Source organism: Tursiops truncatus, chromosome 14 (assembly GCF_011762595.2).
Source record: "Tursiops truncatus isolate mTurTru1 chromosome 14, mTurTru1.mat.Y, whole genome shotgun sequence".
Classification (NCBI taxonomy): Eukaryota; Metazoa; Chordata; class Mammalia; order Artiodactyla; family Delphinidae; genus Tursiops; species Tursiops truncatus.
In genome coordinates, this window is record NC_047047.1 from 35,982,584 (window position 1) to 35,996,788 (window position 14,205).

The window sequence follows — 14,205 nt, forward strand, 5'->3', positions numbered from 1 at the left end:
CATTGATGTCAGTAGAGTGTTAAAGACCCCTGCTATTATTATATTATTGTCAATTTCTCCTTTTATGTCTGTTAATATTTGTTTTATATATTTAGGTGCTCCTGTATTAGGTGCTTATGTTGTCTGATAACGAGCATTGTTGCCCCTGGTTTCTTTTCCTTTCCATTTACATGAAATATCTTTTTACAACTCTTAAGTCTGTGTGTGTCTTTAGGTCTAATGTGAGTCTCTTGTATACAGCATACAAATGGGTCTTGTTTTTTTTTTATCCAGTCAGCTACCCTGTCTTTTGATTTGAGCATTTAGTCCATTGACATTTTTTTTTTCAGTACGCGGGCCTCTCACTGTTGTGGCCTCTCCCGTTGCGGAGCACAGGCTCCAGACACACAGGCTCATCCGCCATGGCTCACGGGCCCAGCCGCTGCGCAGCATGTGGGATCTTCCTGGACTGGGGCATGAACCCGTGTCCCCTGCATCAGGAGGCAGACTCTCAACCACTGTGCCTCCAGGAAAGCCCCTCCATTGACATTTAAAGTGATTATTAATAGCTATGTACTTATTACCATTTTGTTACTTTTTTTGATTTTTGTAGCTCTTTCTCTGTTCTTTTCTTCTTTTAGTTTCTTCCTTTGTGGTTTGATGATTTTCTTTAGTGGTATGTTTGTGTTCCTTTCTCTCTTGTTTTTGTGTGTCTATTGTAGGTTTTTGATTTGTGGTTACCATGAGTTTCCTGTATGTTGCACTATAACTATATCTACTTGTTTTAGACTAGTAGTCATTTAAGTTCAAACATGTTCTTAAAATCTACCTTTTTTTACTTTTCTCCCCCACATCTTGTGTTTTTGATATCCTAGTTTACATTTTCATATATATCTCTTTACTATTTGTTGTAGTTATAGTTGATTTTAAAATTTTTGGTGTTTTACTTTTTTTTTTTTGCGGTACACGGGCCTCTCACTGTTGTGGCCTCTCCCGTTGTGGAGCACAGGCTCCGGACGCACAGGCTCAGCGGCCATGGCTTACGGGCCCAGCTGCTCCGTGGCATGTGGGATCTTCCCGAACTGGGGCATGAACCCGTGTCCCCTGCATCGGCAGGCGGACTCTCAACCACTGCGCCACCAGGGAAGCCCTGGTGTTTTACTTTTTATACTAGCTTACTTAAGTGGTTGATCCTCAGCCTGTACTATATATTTTCTTTTACTAGTGGGTTTTTCCTTTCCTATAGATATTTCTTGTTGTAGCCTTTTCTTTTCTACATAGAGAAGACACTTTAAAATTTCTTTTAGGGTTGGATTAGTATTGATGAAATCTTTTAATTTTTGCTTGTCTGAGAACTTCTTTATCTTTCCTTCAATTATAAATGATAATATATCTGAGTAGAGTGTCATAGGTTGCAGATTTTTCCCTTTAAACTCTCTGAATATATTGTGTCACTCCCTTCTGGCCTGCAAATTTTTTTTTTTTTTTTTTTTTGAGAAAAATCAACTGATAGCCTATGGAGGTTCCCATGTATATGACTCTTTGTTTTTCTCTTCCCAGCTTCTCTCTTTAAAGATAAAGAGAATTCTCTTGTTATCTTTAACTTTTGCCATCTTAATTATGGTATGTCTTGGTAGGGTCTGTTTGCGTTCATCTTGTTTGGGACCTTTTGTGCTTACTGTGTCTGGATATCTGTTTCCTTCTTCGGATTTGGGAATTCTTAATTATTTCATTAAATACATTTTCAATCTCTTTCTTTCTCCCTTTGCCTTCTGAGACCCCTAAATGTGGATATTTGTACACGTGATGTTGTTCCAGAGGTTTCTTAAACTGTTCCATTTTTTTGTTTTTCTTTTCGCTGTTCTGACTGCGTGATTTCCATTATTCTACTTTCCAGATCACTTATGCATTCTTCTGTATCACCTAGACTGTTGTTCATTCTGTCTAATGTGGTTTTCATTTCAGCTACTGTGTTTCAGTTCTATTAAAAAAATATATTTTCTATATCCTTCTTTAAATTATCACTGTGTTCATCTATTCTTTTCCCGATTCAGTTAGTCATTATTACTAATGACTTGGATTCTTTTTTTCTTCTTTTTTTAAAAAAATTATTCATTTTATTTATTCATTTTATTCAATTTATTCATTTTATTTATTCATTTTTGGCTACGTTGTGTCTTCGTTGCTGTGTGCGGGATTTCTCTAGTTGCAGTGAGCAGGGGCTACACTTTATTGTGGTGCATGTGCTTCTTGTTGCAGTGTTTTCTGTTGTTGCAGAGCAGAGGCTCTAGGCATGTGGGCTCCATAGTTGTGGCTCACAGGCTCTGTAGTTGTGGCTCGTGGGCTCTAGAGTGTAGGCTCAGTATTTGTGGGGCATGGGCTTAGTTACTCTGCAGCATGTGGGATCTTCCTGGACCAGGGCTTGAACCGTGTCCCCTGCATTGGCAGGCGGATTCTTAACCACTGCGCCACCAGGGAAGCCCGATTTGGATTCTTTTATCTGGTAAATTTTTTTTTCATTTTTTTCATGTGTTTTCTCTTGCTCTGTCAAGTAAACCAGTTCCTCTCTTCTCATTTTGCTTAATTTTCTTTGTCTCTATGAATTTAGGTAAAACAGTTACTTATTGAGGTCTTGAAGGCATGTCCTTCTGTGGGAGCATCGTTATATAATCTCTGTGTGCCCAGTGGCTTTGGTAGGAGAGCTAGATTTGATGTGTGCACAAGTCATGTCTTTCCTCAGGGTGTAGTGGCAGCTATAACCTTGGTAGGAGGTGGGGCTGGAGCCAGGTGTGACCTGGGGCTTCTCCTCTGTTCAGTGGCCAACACCACCCTATTGGGGACAGGGACAGGTCCCAAGTTGCTGGAGTAGAAGCCCTGAGGGTCAGGGAGTGTGTTCTCTCCCCGCTTCCAGCTCCAGTACCCTTGCCCGAGTGTGGAGCTGCATCTCAGAGCCAACAGAGCAGTTATGGGTGCTCAGTATAGGTCTGGGCCTGGGCTGTGGTGGCCCTGGCTGCAGTCAGAGTCTGGGACCACCTCTGATGTGCTCGCTGCCTCTGAAAGCCAGTAATGGCTGCCCCCACCCAGTTCAGATGCTAGAGGGGTCTGAGCTGGCACTGTCCCTCAGAACTGAACACTCTCCTTGGTTGTGGCAGCCCTCACTCCTGTGTGGAGCCAAGCAAGCTAGACAGAGTGGGCACTGGGCTCAGGCTGGGTTGTGCACTGGAGTGGTTGTGGGAAACTGGCCAGAATCTCGTGCAGTTTTAATCTGTTTTTTTTTCCCCCACATTGTTTTGGGAGTAAGCAAAACATACTTTTGTATGCATACTTTTTACAAGCAGATTCTAGGTTTCTTACAGACTTCCTGTTAGTCCCACCAGCCCTCCAACCTCCAGCCAAAGGGATTCACCTTCCTGGTGTCAGATCCCAGAGCTGGGGTACCCAATATGTGGCTCAAACCACTCACTCCTGAGGGAGGATCTGGCTGTTACATTCCACCGTCTTCTGTGTTCCCTCCCAGGGGCACAGGTCCCAAGCTGATCACTCCTCTTCCCTTCCTACCTGATTCTGTGTGGCTCCTTCTTATAGCCTTGGTTGTACAAAAGTCTTTTCTGCATATCTGTAGTTTCAGTGAGAATTATTCCACACATAGATGTATTTTCGATGTGTGTGTGGTAGGAGGTGAGTTCCATGTCCTCCTACTCTGCCATCTTGATCTCCCTTCCCAGCAAGAATGTTTTGATAGAGAAATATCAAAGCAACACTATATTAAATAGAAACATTGATTACAAGATACATACCATTTCAGAAACCATCAAATGTGAATTATGGTGATGCTGGAATTGAGGAAGTACACTATGTTCATGTGACTGGGTTATATGCTAGTCATTCATTTTCTTTGAAGAGGTCTTAGGTTATGAAATTGGATATATAATTTCTATTTTTGTGATTGAGATTGTATTAGATGCCTCAATTAACAATTTGCTTTCCTGTACTTTCTTCCTTTGACAAGGTTCTATTTTATTTGCCATTCTCTGATGTAATCGTATTCATTGTTTTTATCCTCCCACTACCCCCATCCCTCACTAAGTTGTGCCCTCCTCAAGTGCAGGTACTTGTATTTTTTCCTTCATATTCTGAATGCCTAGCATGGTGCCTGGTCCCCTGGTTGGCACTTAGTAGATGCTTCACAAATGTGGGTTGAACCAAACTGAAAATCAGAAGATGAAAGGATAAATGCTAAAATAATTAAAATATTTTTCCCTAGGTATTATTGAAAACAGAATCTAGGGATACTGAATATTCAGAAAAAGGAAACTGACATTTATTGAATAATTATTGTTTGCCACATATTTTCAAATAATTATCCCATTTACTCTCTTATAACTTAAAATATATAGTATAGTTTTAAAAGCATAGGAAACATTTTTTATTAATCCATGATTTGTTCGGGTTTTAGGGCAAAACATGACCGTGATCTAGAATCTTCTGTTTTTTTTTTTATTCTACTGATTTTTAAATATCAGGTAAAAATTTCCTACTGCATTAAAGGATTATTAACATTTAAGCCCTGATGATATATGCCTATGTTAAATATGTTAAGGTGAAATTGATCCCCTCTCAGGGGACTTTGGCGGTTATTCACAGGCCTTCATTTCAATAAGAAAAGGCTGTTCTTTCGTGAATGAACTACTTTGGTTCTCCATTCAACCAGTGAAACAAAATACTAAAAATATTATATAAGTAATAATGCTGTGATACACTATTACTAAAGGTGAAAAATAACCAATCAGAGAAGAAAGAGTATGAAGGAAGATCCAATCACAATATGAAAAGATTCACCACAAAACTCTTATAAACTGTGAGCATTTAGGGCTTGTTTACATTTTATTAAGAACTTGTCATAGAGAGTGAGGGCCTGACAACTTAGTGAGAGCCGCTACCAAATAAGGGAAGTCAAAGTAGAAATAAAGCTTCTCTGATATAATTATAGTAACTTATAAAGAAGATGTTAGTTTATTTAGCACTCATCCATAAAGCATTACTAGTTCATGTTGGAGCTTATTTTTATATTATCTATGAAGTTTGCTAAGCAAATAGTGTGAATATTCTTTAGTGCCTAAGAAATACCAATTATAATCATGTTTTAGGTACATCAGTTTACTTATGAGCTACTGATATACTAATTAAAAATAATCCTTAAATAGTCATTCAAGTAACTTCCCTCAAAGGCTTTCTTAAGAAAAATAAAGTAAATTTGGCCAGAAAATAGTTTCCATCTATGTATATCTTTCACCATGGATTAATTATACAAGCCTAAATTGACACCTGTCTCAGGTGCTTAAGCAGAAGCTTAACTAAAAGGCTCTATTTAGCACAGCATTAGCCAAAGGGAGGTAAAGTAGAATGAGCACCACACAGATATCATGGACAGGAATTCTAGTTCTGTTCTAGCAAGCGGACTGAACTTGTGCAAATTACTTTACCACCCTACACCTCAGTTTCCATATCTGTAAATTAAGAGGTTTAGAGTTCATCAGAGTTGATGGGAGACAGGGGTGTGTAAATGGACTCCTTGGAAAAACTGCTATTCCCTGCTCATAAAAATACTTTTGTGTACACAAACACACACAATTTAGTATGCAATTTCAGGGAGTTACTGTGAGAATTAAATGAAATAGTGAATATAAAGTGCATTTAGTAGGTATTTTAAATCACCGTTTAGTTCCCCACATTGGGAGGGTTCTCTAAGCTTCTCAGTTTTCATAAAAGCCACAGAAAATGTTTTTCAAGTCTCTTTGGGGGAAAAAGAAAAGATTTTAAAGTATATAGCTATCAAGTTGCATGAGATAATATTCCACTTTTTATAAGAAGCCATCTCTTTCATCAGTTACTAGGATTTGTTTTTTAGAGGAGCGGGTGGCAATCTGTCATCAAAGTGTTGACAAGTGAAATCTGACAAGGTTAAGGTGATATAGCTGCGGGCCACTTCAGGATTTTTCACTGTCTTTCCTGTTTGAAGAGAAAGGATCTCTTTTTTCATTCTTGCTCACTTTGCAATAGTGTTTGATTTATACGCTTTTTAAAACAGTAACTCTAAACTGACAAATTATTTCGGCAGTTAACATTGGTTTAGATAAGAGCATTTCAGTGTTCTCTTGTCTTTAACTCATCTTTGTAGGAATTATTCTTGAAATTCAGTGTATTTTCTCTTCAAAGTTGCATTTCTTTCTATATATTCAAATGTAGCATAAAACTATATTTATGGAACTACAATCTAGAATTACTTATCGTGATCACATTTCTCACATTTCTGTTTTCCCTGTCTTTGTAGTGTTGTAGTTGAGATATATCCTTAAAAGAAGAATAAGTCCATATTTTTGAAGATCAGAAAGTGGGTACATATGTTGGAGGTGGTGGTGAGCAAAGATTATTTTATGGTTGTTGTTATTATTTGCTTATGCAAGCATACTTTTTTCCCTAAAATGCCTGATATAAGCCATTGTGATTATTTTGCAAATCGTGGAAGAAATGCACTTCAACTAGATACAGGTCTCTTTGGAATAATGGAAAATTGTGTGCAGCAAAATATTTGAAATGAGCATCAGCAAACAAGATGTTTGTATTAACAGGAACCTAGAAAATGGCTATGCAAAGGTCAACACTGATCTTTAAATATTAGTGAAATTTAATTTGTTGCATGTAATGAGTAGAAAGAAGAGGAGGAAGCAGGCCACAATGAGGAGGCCATTGATGAACTGTCCAAATGTCAAAACTGCTTACAGTACAGAAAATGTTAAGTTGACATGATCTATTTACCTAAGTGAATTAAACAGTTTGAACAATGCTCTAGAGAAATATTTTCCAAATTTAAGTATAACAGGAGATTTATAAAGATTTTTGCCATAATTTATTTTGGGAAAATGAGGAGAATCCTACTATTCTTTCTAGGCATAGAATTTCTTCTAACCTCTTTAAGAAAGTATGATGCACAGTTTCTCTTGAAACGGGAATCTATTGCCATTTGCATCATCTAGAAATAACATCACCTGACCAATTGTTAGCAGCTATGAAGAATCACCCTGGCCATGACACTCTGCACAGCACTAGCTGAATTGAGTTCAGAGAGTTTTCTGGGGTGTTATGCCCAATTTTAAAAAAATGTGAATTCTGTGTTCTCTTATTTTCTTCATGTACAAAGTTGATGAAACATTTTTAAGAGAATTAAATATGTCTAATGTATATAACCAAAGTTTAATATTAATGCACAGAGAATGGGACAGAGAACTCAGTAGAAAGATGGGCAAAAGCTAGGAACAGGTAATTTATAGAAGAAACAAGATTGTTAAAAAAAAATACATGAAATGATGTTTGATTCCTTTAATGAATGGAAAAATGAAACTTAAAACTATGAGAATCCATTTTTCACCTACCAGATTGGCAAAAATTTAAAACTTTGTTAATATTCCATGTTGTTGAGGAAATAGGGAAAAGGGTAGTCATGTTATTGGTGGAAATGTAAATTGGTACTGTCATCTTGGCAGCCTGTTTGGCAGTACCTATTAAAATGTAAGGTGTGCATGTATATTTTCATAGTATTATTATTTGTAAGATGAAAAGAAGAAACAATTGTGTTCATTAAGGGAATGGTTAAGTAAATTATGATCGGTATACAATGGAACATCTGGTAGCTATTAAAAACAATGAGGTAAATCTTTATATGCTAACAAGGATATCCATGCTGTGGTATTCAGTGAAAAAAAAGCAAATTGTTGAGTAAAATCCTGTCTTTACTAAAATACAAAACAAGTCATTGTGGGTGTGGACATACTGTAAGTATCTCAAGAAGTTCTGGAAGGCCACCTGCCATGTTGTGTAGTGGCTCCCTTCAGAGTGGGGAGGGCCTCTGGGAAGGGGACACATTTGTTTTAACATCAAATACTTCAGTATTGTTTGCATTTTTTAAAACAATAAGCATGTATTACTATTATAATTTTAAAACCCAAGAGGACACAAAAGACCAGACAGATTGTCTAATAGATTTTGAAGTTTCTCTCTTCATTTTTTGTATGCTTTTAGGTTCTATAGCTGTTTTAAAAATAAGGACATGATAGATGGTATTTTTAACACACTGCTTTGTGCTTTTGCATTTCGCTCCTACCATTTCATTGCTTAGTGTTATTTGTTAAATCTAAAGTTTTGTAAGTTGAAGTCTTTATTACCTTTTAGCATTTATTGACTAATTATGGTGGGTGCTCATTATCAGATAAATATGTTCTGAATATTTACATTTAATATTTAGGTGTTAGGTGAAAAGGTGTTCTAGACTTCTGAAGTGATCTAGATCTTTATGTGCTATGAGATAACATGATATAGCATAGAAAAGATCTAGATATATTTAAAATAATAATTTAATAACATTTGAAGATAAATGTCACTAAGGAAGCTAGAACATTTATTTGATAACTATTGTTTGAGTAAAATTTAAGAATAACATTTTCAGTGTTATAGGCAATTAGTTATATAATGCCCACTAATCATATTCATCGCTTTTCATCTTCAGAACATTATACAGAATTAATTAATCCTTACAGCAGTCTTAGAAATGTAGGTCAATGTCATTATCCCTGTTTTTGTTGGTGGGGAAATTGAGGCAGAGAGGTTGAATGATTCGGGGTAAGTTTGTTACAGCATGGTTAGAATTAAGGCATTTGGGCTCAGAGCCCAGCATTTAGAGCAATAGAATCACACCTTCTTTAGAAGACTTAATCTTTGTGTCCTTGATAAAACTCTATTTCTCATTAAACCATTGATGAGGTCATCTCTATATTAAAATTCAGAAACAACAAGTTTGATCACTATATAACCACTTAAAAACACACACCATTTTCTCCTCCATGCCTTTTCTGGCACTATATTGGCTTAATCTGCCTTTTCCATTGTCTCCTTGTTGGAGAATTACCGAAATATCTATCCTTGACTTTATTTTTCTTCTGGGATCTTTTTCAGTAGCTTTAGCTTTACTTTCTATTTAGAAAATTCCAAAATAGTTTTTATATAGTCCAGACCCCCTTTCTATATTTCTAGCTATCAGCTAGACATTTCTACTCATATCAACCCTTATAACTTAAACTCCCACTGTGTCTGAAATTCAGTTTATTGACAACAAAACTTGCTCCTCTTCTAGACTGACCTGTTTCTATGTATGTTTCAATCCAAGTCCTGCCCTTGAAACTAGGATAAACCAGGTGGGAACAGGTCTGGGTAAGGGGTTTCTGGGAACCAGGTGTGGCCAGAACAGTGGTATTTGAGTCCTTTGCCAGGGTGAAGAAGCTGAATCACAGTCTCAGGAAGAGGAAGAGCCAGATTACAAACTGAAAGGCAAGACTAAAGTATAGCAGGAGACCGAGTGGCCAGGTCAGTGGCTAGGAAAATTGAGGTTGTTGGTTGAGTAGTTGAGTTAGTCGTTGTGAATGCGCTGGTACTCTTTTACTGGCATATGATGATGGAGGCATGTCAGCTCACTAGAGCCATGTTCAAGGCAAGGGTCATGTCTGTACAGTAACCAGATCCCTATCTCATGGTGGTCACTCCGGATTCTTCCTCCTTCCTTACTTCCACAATTCATCAGTTCCCATATGCCTTTGATACTTTATTCAAATGAATCTGATTCTTTTTTTACATTCCAACTTCCACCATCCCAATTCAAATCCTTGTTGCTAAATATTGGTGTTGCCTGTTACTTTATTACCTTTCTAACAGGTCACTTGTATAAAAAAATCCCTCCAATATTCCCATCCACAAAGTTAATCTTCCAACAACAATTCTGATCTGTTGATTACCGTTTCTAAAATACCTTACCAGATCAGAAACTATTCATAATTTCTCCATAGCCACCTAACAAGATATAAAGTCCTAAGTTTGGCATTTAAAGACTTACTTAGTATGGCCCTGATATATCTCTTCTATTTGTGCACCAAACCAATTGCTTACTACCTCTTAAATATGCCTTGCATCTTTCTGTCTAATTTATGTTTTTGTATATTGTTTCCTCCTTTTTCTCTCTCTCCCTTTATCAAAATCTAAGAATTCTTCAGTGTCCTCTACTTTATAAGAGAATTTCTTTAGTATCAAACTAGAACATCTGAACACCCACAGCCCTTTGTTTATGTTGCTAGATTTGCACTTATCACAAACTTCATATTGGTTTTGTGATTATTTTATCTGCTATACTAGATTTTAGCTATTTGATAGTAGAGACCCTGATTTATATATCCTGTATCTGTGACTCAGTAAAATGTCAAACACCTAAAGTGCTCAAAGTATTTGTGATATTTAATTAATAATTAGATATCATAGGACTCTCTGAGGTACAAATGACCCAGTGTACCTACTAATCTAGTCTTTTGTTAGAGTATGTTCAATCTAAGCTTGAGGTCTCTTTGAGAGTCCTCTGCCCTTTTACACAAACTTTATCATTGCATGATTGTTTGATTTAGTGTTGAATATTTCAAAAATCTTTATTTCTCATAATGTGACATTGATTAAATATGTTCATGCATATCTTAACAGATAATTAATGTAATTCTGTGTAGATAGCATTAGACAAGGGATTGTGGGGGAATACACTGTATTTTAGGTAATTTTGAAATTACCTAATGATGACTAGAACACCTAATACAACTAGTGGTTTCTTCTAAATTTGTGCTATTTAGTTGTCTTTAATTTTGTACATTTTAAATTGGTAAATAGATAATCCTCAGAAAGTCTATTGATAATAAATAGCAAGTATATGTTCTAACTTTATGCCCAAGAAATATTTCCTTAGGCTCTTTGAGGTATTTTGCTAATACACATTTCATTTTAAATGTCTCATTGGCACCATGGTATCATTAATCTTTATTAAACTACAGCAATGTCTTCTTCTCTTAGTTAATTTTTCTATCCCATCATGTTTGACATTAGGGTTTTATTTGCCCTCAGGCTTCCTCTCCTTTCTAAAGCAGTCAAAATAGCTGACTTCAGAAACCAGGGAAGACAAATATTCTGAAGATTTATTTAGTGGCACGTAATCTTTACCTCTAAAAGTTTTTATTTTCCAAAATAATGTTATCAAAAGTATAAAAAAGTCACAGCATCTTAGTGCAATGGTTTCTATTTTCCGTGATACTTTCTTAAAATTTACCTATATGGTAACAATCTTAAGGCAAATAAATGTTTATTATAATGTAATCTGTTTTGGAAGGAAGACTTCAAAGCTTTCGAGGGTGTAACTAGAAAGTGAGAAAGGCTAAGATCCTCCCATTTCTCTGTGCTCAAAATTTGGGCTATCATAGATTCTCCCCCCTACACGAGAACAATCAAGATTTACATCAAGCTCAGTTTAAATCATGCTCCTTATTTTGTCACGGAGACTGGACATTTGGATTTAGAATGGCCTTCTGACACATCTGAGACTGTCATCAACTGCCTTATAAAATTAAACAAAATTGAAAAAGTTAAAAAGATATTTTAAATGAAAATTAAATTAAGGGCAATTTTTTGTTTAGGTTTTCCCTTCTGCTGTTCTTTTCATTTGGCTAATTATTTTTCCTATTCAATATTAAAATTTGCTGTATTTTTTAGTCATTCATTCTTTTATTCATTTTTGCCCTGTGTAACTAGTTTTGGTCTAGTTCTAAGTCATGTGTATTGGGTTTTATCCCCAGAGAAATGCACAAGGGCACTGAGTGGGGCAATATTTCTCCACTTTGGTAGGTACTCTCTATTTCACTACCTTTTTAATCCCTGCCCATGCCCCCTCCCAAAATGCAGAATCCAGAATTCTACTGAAATTCTTTTCTTTCCTCCTTCAAAACAACTATTTATGCATTAATACAATATTTGAATAATATGAGCTCAGTCTTGACTGCTTCCTTCGGGCAGATTTTTCAAACAAGGAAATTACAGCATTGTTTTTAACTGGTGGCATTCTTGAGTAAGATGCAAGGCCTTCAGAGGTCTGCGTCTTTCAAAAACCTGCAGAGTGTAAAAGATGGCAAGACATTTTGAGGACTAAAAAGGTTATTGATTTGGTCCCCTCCCACCATGTCCATCTAGTAATTATAGATTTTTACAAATGTTAAAAAATTTACTCCATTAATTCTTTTTAACTTTATATTGTCTTATTAGCAGATATTTGAAGTTCAGAGGAAAAGAAGGATGAATAACCCACATTTGACTATCTTTTGCCTGCCTGCTAATGCATGACCCTGCAAAGCCTCCTCCTTAATCACACATATTTTGGGGAGCCTGCAGGAGTCGTCACATGTGTTCATAAATAAGTCGAATCATTTACTAATGGACACTGGCCATTTCCTTCTCACTTGCCTCACTTGCTAGACCTGCTCCATCAACTCGTTATTGCTGCCGCCGTGTCTACTTTTGCTGGGTGTGGATCCCACTTTGTCTGGATACCACCACTCTGAGTACATTAATGTGAAGGGCTACCAGTCCTGCTTACGTTCTATGTTCATCATTTAATTCCTATGCTTCTCTGAGGTCCTACTGACATTTTACAACTTGTCTGTAGCTTTCTCGGAGCACTGCTATTCCAAGCAGGGTTGAGCCCTTCTTTTATGCTGTGAAATTGTTCACTCTGCCATTTCAATAATTAGTACACTGTGTCTCATTAGTTGAACATGCATCTGATTCTTGATGATGGTAAGTGCATTGAGGTCAAATGTAAAGGTGAAGGAAGGACCAACAACGTTTGTGTTATGTCTAAAATTATTTTGGATTATCACCCATATGAATAGTATGGGAAAATATTTTTAGTCACTCCAAATGTTAAAGAAGCTGAAGGCTTTTTCCTCTATATGAAAGATGTCTTAAAATATTTTTCAAGCATTTTTTGTTATTCAGAAGTTTGTTGGAAATAATAAAGTGTTAATAATATCCATCACTAGCCCCTGCTGTTAAAACTAGGAGAAAATATAAGATGTACATTATTGCTATCTCTTTTTTTTAACGCAGGTAGAGTAGACTATCTGGATCTATCACAACATGCAGATTAACAAACTAATCTGAATGCTAATGTGGTTTCACACAGTTTACTTCTAAGTAAATATGTTTCCAAAATAATAACTATATATCATTTACCTTGAAAATTCCACTTTAATTAGCCTTTTAGTATGTGGGAGATTGTAAATATTTGCTTTGTATATTAAAGATAGACCACAAAATGTGTTTGTACTTACTAACTACATAACAGATGTTTCTTTTCCTTAAAAATATTTTTAAAAAATGCTTAAATGCTAAATAATTATAAATTATAATGCTAAATAATTCTAATTTCTAAGTAGAAATCAAACGTATATTATTGGAAACCCAAATATATATATTCTTCTTACTACATTTCTCAATGCAATGACATACTAAATCTAGGAAAAGAAGTGCTTTTTTCCTTTTTCTAGAGTTCATTTCTGGGTGGTTAACTAAGGATACATTAAAGTGTGTTTATTCTAATGAACCGTATCTCAAATATCAGTAGTGGCAAGTGATTCTTTTTATTATTTCTAAGGGATCTTGGTTTTATTGGCAATAGAAGATAATTAATTGGCACCTCTTCTTAATTATTTTTTTAAACAGGACAGAGATTCCTTCTGCCATCAGATGTCTTTCTGCTTGACTGAACTGCACCTGTGGTCTTTGAAGAATACCTTACACATTGGGGGTAAATAAGCTCTGGATTAATTTCAATATTTTTAAAATATAAGTTACAACAATATAAATAAGTACTAGCAAAGGTTAGAGCCTAGATTCTCCAGCTGGAATTGGATTATTTTCTTTATACATAATGAAAAATTGGCTAGTGTATAGTAATTTCTTTTAGTTAACTCTGCTTATGTTTTTTCAACTTGAGTTACATTTTCTGCTTTGAACATTAATTTTATTGGCCTAATATCTGTTTCTTCTTAAGATACACAAATGTTCCATTTTTTTCCTGGGATTATTCATAATAACTGATTTATATTCATAAATATTTGCAGGCTTGCTAGTGGTAAATGCATTTCTATTTGATATTAAAGTAATATTTCAAACATAAAGTAATATTTCAAACATACAACTAAGAGGTACAATTATATTCATTTTTTTAAAAATAAATAAATAAATAAATAAATTTATTTATTTATTTTTAGCTGTGTTGGGTCTTCGTTTCTGTGCGAGGGCTTTCTCTAGTTGCGGCGA

The 14,205-nt window shown here is 35.6% G+C and overlaps 1 protein-coding gene across 15 annotated transcripts in view; it reads left to right on the plus strand.

Annotated features, from left to right (window-relative positions):
• The window catches only part of WDPCP (WD repeat containing planar cell polarity effector), a 384,215-nt gene that overhangs the window by 68,000 nt on the left and 302,010 nt on the right, over window positions 1–14,205 (plus strand). For all 15 annotated transcript variants that reach the window (XM_073791318.1, XM_073791321.1, XM_073791322.1 and 12 more), the window contains exon 2: window positions 13,606–13,690. In XM_073791318.1, the coding sequence (XP_073647419.1) occupies window positions 13,630–13,690 (61 nt within the window). In that variant the 5' untranslated portion in view covers window positions 13,606–13,629. The remainder of the gene's footprint in view (window positions 1–13,605; window positions 13,691–14,205) is intronic.